At 56.4% G+C, this 6,166-nt stretch overlaps 1 protein-coding gene across 1 annotated transcript in view; it reads left to right on the forward strand.

The window, feature by feature from the left end:
* pdpk1a (3-phosphoinositide dependent protein kinase 1a) overlaps nt 1-4,621 on the forward strand; it is a 108,451-nt gene extending 103,830 nt beyond the window's left edge. The window contains exons 13-14 of the mRNA XM_070856661.1: nt 607-759; nt 1,416-4,621. Coding sequence (XP_070712762.1) covers nt 607-759; nt 1,416-1,529 — 267 coding nt within the window. The 3' untranslated portion in view covers nt 1,530-4,621. The remainder of the gene's footprint in view (nt 1-606; nt 760-1,415) is intronic.
* The last annotated feature ends 1,545 nt before the right edge of the window (nt 4,622-6,166 follow it).

The following is a 6,166-nucleotide window of genomic DNA, read 5'->3' on the forward strand; positions in this document are numbered from 1 at the left end:
GTGGGGGGGGGGCTGTGTTGCGGGGGGGGGGGGGGGGGGGGGGGGGCTGTGTTCTGGGGGCTGTGTTGCGCGGGGGGGCTGTGTTGCGGGGGCTGTGTTGCGGGGGGTGTTCCGGGGGGGGGCTGTGTTGTGGGGGGTGTGGGGTGGGGGCTGTGTTGTGTGGGGTGGGGGCTGTGTTGCGGGGGGGGGGGGGCCGTGTTGCTGGCGGGGGGGGGGCCGTGTTGCGGGGGGTGGGCTGTGTTGCGGGGGGTGTGGGGGGGGGCTGTGTTGCGGGGGGGGGGGGCTGTGTTGCGGGGGGTGTTCCGGGGGCTGTGTTCCGGGGGGGGCTGTGTTGCGCGGGGGGGGGGGGGGGGGCTGTGTTCTGGGGGCTGTGTTGCGCGGGGGGGGCTGTGTTGCGGGGGCTGTGTTGCGGGGGGTGTTCCGGGGGGGGGCTGTGTTGCGCGGGGGGGGGCTGTGTTCTGGGGGCTGTGTTGCGCGGGGGGGGCTGTGTTGCGGGGGGTGAGCTGGGGATTAGCTGCACTGCTCCTGATCTTGCTGTGCCCAGTGCCCAGTGCCCAGTGCCGGGGTGAATGGGGGGTTTAACGTGCTGTTTGGTTGGTTGTGCAGGGTCTGTTTGCTCGCCGTCGGCAGCTGCTCCTCACGGAGGGCCCCCACCTCTATTATGTGGATCCTGTCAACAAGGTTCTGAAAGGGGAGATTCCATGGTCACAGGAGCTGCGTCCAGAAGCCAAGAACTTCAAAACCTTTTTTGTTCATACTGTAAGTCTGTTGATGGGACAGCTTGCTCTGTGGCCATCACTCCGTATCTAATACCAGTATTTTGTAGTTGGGGATTTGTTGCCAATGTTTCTGAATCCGGTGGTGGGCGTGTAATGTGTTTCGGGAAGGTGCCTTGTACTGTCCAGGACGGTAGGTGTGCACATCGTGCTCACAGTATTTTAAGCTGCTGCTGTGCAGCTCACCGTACCGTGCAGTACCATCCCAGTACTGACAGCAACAGGCCCCTGGAAAACTCTCTCTAACGTTGCTGACTGTACGAGGCCCAGCAGTCCGGAGGCAGCAGCACTGATGATATAAAAGCAGTTTTAACCTGGGGTTGGTGTTCAGTGTGAAGCCTCCAGGTGACTAAGACAGCAGGGTCCCGTGTGGAACTGTGGCAGGAATGATCCAGCCTCAGCCTCCACTCTGAGCCGCAGTGTGCTCTGGGACTGCTTCTGTGCAAAGCATTCTGATCCCAGCACCTGGAGCCTCGTGGAGCTCGAATCAGGCCACTTTAGAGCAAAGCAGCGTTGGGGAGGATGTGTGGAGTTCTCTCTGCCCTGCTCGGCAAGTATTGTGCCTTTATAATGTGGCCTGTCTGTGAGTTAGATGATGAGGCTACTGTAGCGTCACTTACTTTGTTTTTTGTTCTGCAGCCTAACCGGACATATTACTTAATGGACCCCAGTGGGAACGCCCACAAATGGTGCAAAAAGATCCAGGAGGTGTGGCGACGGCGATACCAGAGTCAACACAACGCTGGCATCTAGCGGGGCACAGCTTACGTACAGAGAAGCTTCCAACCAAGCTGCTCAAGCTCCACAGCAAAGAAAGCCTCTCCCCCACCCCACTCCCCTCCATTTCCCCTCTGCCCCATGCTCTTATCTTTTTCCCTCTTCCTCCACTCTGTCCTCCCCTTCACTCTCTCCTCCCTTCCCCTCTCTCTCTCTCTCTCTCTCTCTCTCTCTCACCCCCTTGCTTTCCCAGTTTTGAACAAACACAGCCTGTGGCATCCAAGAAGTTGCTCTATTTGAGTGTGGGGGCGGGGGGGCGATGGGGCAGGCTTGCTCTCAACCTTTTTTCCGTTCCTTCTCTCCGAGTAAATGTCAGTGGGATTGCGGGTTGCTTTGCCTGCTCTCTGTGCTGCAGGCTTATCATCGTATCACAGATAGAAGACCCCTTGCCTCTTTCTGTGTGACGTTTGCTCTTGTTTCAGGCTGCTGAATAATTGATGATTTTAGAAGATCACGTGTTTAAAAACAGCTTCACCTGCAGATTATAAACCTCAATGGGCACGTACCCCCATTCCAGTTCCATGGACTCTCCCCTTGCACAGGGCCAGACCTCTGTCATATTACCCTCAGTTTTTGTTTTGCTTTTTAAAATTATTTAAGAGCTGTGTAAATTTCCACTTCTGTTGGTGCTTTCACTTGGTTTCTGCCTCCTGCAGCGTTGCTGTGTCTCACTAGTATGGAAGGCGAGGGTATATAGTGGTACTGAGTGCTCGGTGTGCATATAAATACACACACAAAGGAAATCCTTTATTTAAGTGGTGACTTACTTTCCCAGAGTGACTCTTGATCTAGCTGTATGACCCGATCTCTCTCCGTTGGTCCTGGTTGATCAAACTACACACTCTAAACAGAAGATGAAGATTTGTAATTAATTGACCTGTTCTTATCGAGCCAGTCGGTGTGCTGCGATAGCGATCTGTACATGTGTTTTATATCCTTGTTTGGCCATTCTGAGTCCCTTCTACAGCAGGCTGCTGTTGGGCTGTTGCCTGCAACCAAAAGGATTGAAATCAGTTCCTGATCTTGGGCAGTGGGCTGCAGATGTGGATGTGAATGAGCTGGGGTTGGTCACTGCGGGGCACTGAATTCACGCACGCTTCAATCAGCAAGTCCTTTTGCTGCATCTCCCTTCCCTTAAACCATTTCCGTAATGGTGCAATACTCGCTCAGTAAAATTTATACCTACTCTGCGCTAGTGTTCAGTCATGGAGTCGGGCGTGTGAATGTCTGCAGCGCGGCCCGAGGTTCACTGCAAGCTGCACAGTTTGTTTTGTGCTGTGACTCCGATGGCAGCACAATACACACACCTAGGGTCTGCCTTCCGTCACGGGCCCAGGGCACAGGGTGTGGGGCAGCAGGGACTGAGGTACCTCGACTTGGCTGTTCTCAGTCCTGCACACGTGTACTCGTGACTGCATTGGAAAGTGCCCAGCCTGCTGTTGTGTAACTTCTATACATTTTCTGTATATAATATATATGTGTGTGTGTGTGTGTGTTTTTGCAGGGGGGGGTTAGAATTACGCCTGGTACTTGTGTAACTGCAGTGAAACACTTGCAGGACACTGTCTGCAAACAACATTGTTGTCAGGGGAGGGAATGAGAAACCCATTCAGCAGCAGAAATCATATCCTGGGGGGAGGGGTGGGGGGCGGGGGCCTCTCCTGATGCTTCACCTGAGTAACAGACCCACAGTCCCCCACAGACTCCAGACTCCCCCCACCCTGCACAGGTGTCCCATTCTCTCCCATCCCCCTGCACGTGTGTGTGGGTCGCTCGGGGTAAGGCTGGTGGGGGATTGGTGGTGTGTGAGATCTCAGACCTCCTGTTCCCGGAGCTGTACCCATAGGCTGCTTGTGCTCACGATGCTCGCTGGCTGCTGGGACTCTGGCCTTCAGCCAGGCCTGCAATGATCCTGTAACCGCAGTATCCCTGGTTACAGGGGGTGGTTAGGGACCAGCTATGGGCTGCCACTGCTACAATATACACCGGCTGTTATCGCCAGCTCTCATCTGCTCCCTTTCCCCTCTTCACCCCAGTTCACAAGGTGAAACCACAGCCTCTGACCTCTGAGCCGACCCGTGCTGCCCCAGAAGCTGTATCTGGCAGTATTGGTGCAGCCCCAAGGACCCCTCCCAAACACTTCTGTCCCAGTCACTCGAAGGGCCCGCTTCATTCGATCTTAACCTTACTGACGGGTCGGAGTTAACCAGGTTAGCTCCCTGTTACAGCACCACAGCTTTGGGAGAAGTAACCTGCCCCCCGACACTTGCTGGTCCAGAGGGTGTTTGTTGAGCAACCACTGCATTTGTTTTGAAAGATCGATGGACGATGATTTGCTTTTACTGGGTGACAAGTGCTTACTGTGTGTGTAAATCCCCCCTCAGTACTGTACATGTGGAGAGCTGAGAAAGGCAAAGAGGACAGTGCTTGAGCTTTTAGTTAGGTGAAGATGTAGCCAGAACCGGTCTGGTTCCTGCACAGGGCTGCCTCATCACTCCTCAATATCACTCCTTGCTGCAATGCTGGGGAGCCGGCTATCAGTGGCTCTTGGTATTGATCAGCCCCACTGGCAGTGGGTGAAATTTCGGGAAGAGGGAAACACAGCACATGGCTGAGTGAGTTTTCACACTCTGCTGTTCCCAGATACCTGCTGCATGGTTTGGTGATCGGCCAATGGCGCTCAGCAGCGTCTCCTGCCCTTGCTGGGAGTGGATGACACTGCTCTAGTGTACATTTACTGTACAACTCTCAGTATCCAGGGCTTGCTGGTAACCCGGGACCCTTTCCCAGTCTGCTCAGTCAACACGTGGTTTGTGTGTGTGTGAACTGCATTTTTTGATGTCATTTGATGTGTAGTGCTGCACCACCTTTGTATAAACCCGATACACTTGGACAGGACTGTGGTCCACTGAGAACTGAGCAAACTTCAATCGTGGCACTTTTCAGAGACTCTGTCAGCCAGGTGTGTGGTGCCTGGATCCCAGCCCTCACCACCCCCACCACCCAGCCCCCCCCCCCACCACCCAGCCCCCCCCCCCACCACCCAGCCCCCCCCCCCAACCACCACCCAGCCCCCCCCCCCCAACCACCACCCAGCCCCCCCCCCCCCAACCACTACCCAGCCCCCCCCCCCCCAACCACCACCCAGCCCCCCCCCCCACCACCATCCAGCCCCCTCCCCCCACCACCACCCAGCCTCCCCTCCCCCCACCACCACCCAGCCTCCTTCCCCCACCACCACCCAGCCCCCCCCCCACCACCATCCAGCCCCCTCCCCCCACCACCACCCAGCCTCCCCTCCCCCCACCACCACCCAGCCTCCTCCCCCTCCCCCCACCACCACCCAGCCTCCCCCCACCACCACCACCCAGCCCCCCCCCCTACCACCATCCAGCCCCCTCCCCCCACCACCACCCAGCCTCCCCTCCCCCCACCACCACCCAGCCTCCTCCCCCTCCCCCCACCACCACCCAGCCTCCCCCCACCACCACCACCCAGCCTCCCCCCCCCCACCACCACCCAGCCCCCCCCCTACCACCACCCAGCCTCCTCCCCCCCCCACCACCACCCAGCCTCCTCCCCCTCCCCCCACCACCACCCAGCCCCCCCCTACCACCACCCAGCCTCCTCCCCCCCCCCACCACCACCCAGCCCCCCCCCCCACCACCACCCAGCCTCCTCCCCCCCCCCCCACCACCACCCAGCCCCCCCCCTCCACCACCCAGCCTCCTCCCCCTCCCCCCCCCCTCCACCACCCAGCCTCCTCCCCCTCCCCCCCCCCACCACCACCCAGCCTCCTCCCCCTCCCCCCCCCCCACCACCCAGCCTCCTCCCCCTCCCCCCCCCCACCACCACCCAGCCTCCTCTTTCCCCCCCCCCCCCCCCTACCACCACCCAGCCCCTGTATTCCATTCTGTGGCCCTGAGATCACAGGCTGGGGGTTTGCAGCCCCCCTGTATATTTGTTACAAACGGTGAACATCTCATTGTGCAGAGCTGGACAAAGAGTATTCATCCCTCGTGCTCTCATCTCCCAATCGCAACTTGTGCTCAGTTAGTGCAGGAAATCCCAGTCCCCCACCCCAGGACACAGTGTGTGTGTGCCCCCCCCCCCGGGTAATGCGATATAGAAACCACACAACACACTTTGTTCCTTTGGTTTTATTTTTTTTATTCTGGTCCGATTACTTACTGGTTAAAGCTAGCCTGTAGTTCAGTCTGTTATTTAAATTCTAATATATGAGTTGCATTTGGAGTTAATTCATGTTCCGGGGCCATGTTGTGTATGTGGTGATCAGCCTTTGAATATGAATAATTATTGTAAACTATAATGACTTTTTTTTGTTTCCAGGCTTTTATTATATAAATTTTCTATTTGGTCAATGATTTGAATCATATTCCTCATAATTTAATGAACGTATAATATTTTCTGAATATTTGTGCTTTAGATGGAGCGGAATGATTTGAACTTTTCACGTAATGCTCAATAGCTCTGTAATTAAAGCATGTAGGGGTTGTAGGTATAAAACATCAAACCTTTCTTGTCTCTTTTATTGATGAGTAATTTGTGTCTCAGTTAGTGAGTGTTGCCTGTGAGGCAGAGGATGTGTGTGG

Source organism: Pristiophorus japonicus, chromosome 15 (genome assembly GCF_044704955.1).
Source record: "Pristiophorus japonicus isolate sPriJap1 chromosome 15, sPriJap1.hap1, whole genome shotgun sequence".
NCBI classification, from domain to species: domain Eukaryota; kingdom Metazoa; phylum Chordata; class Chondrichthyes; family Pristiophoridae; genus Pristiophorus; species Pristiophorus japonicus.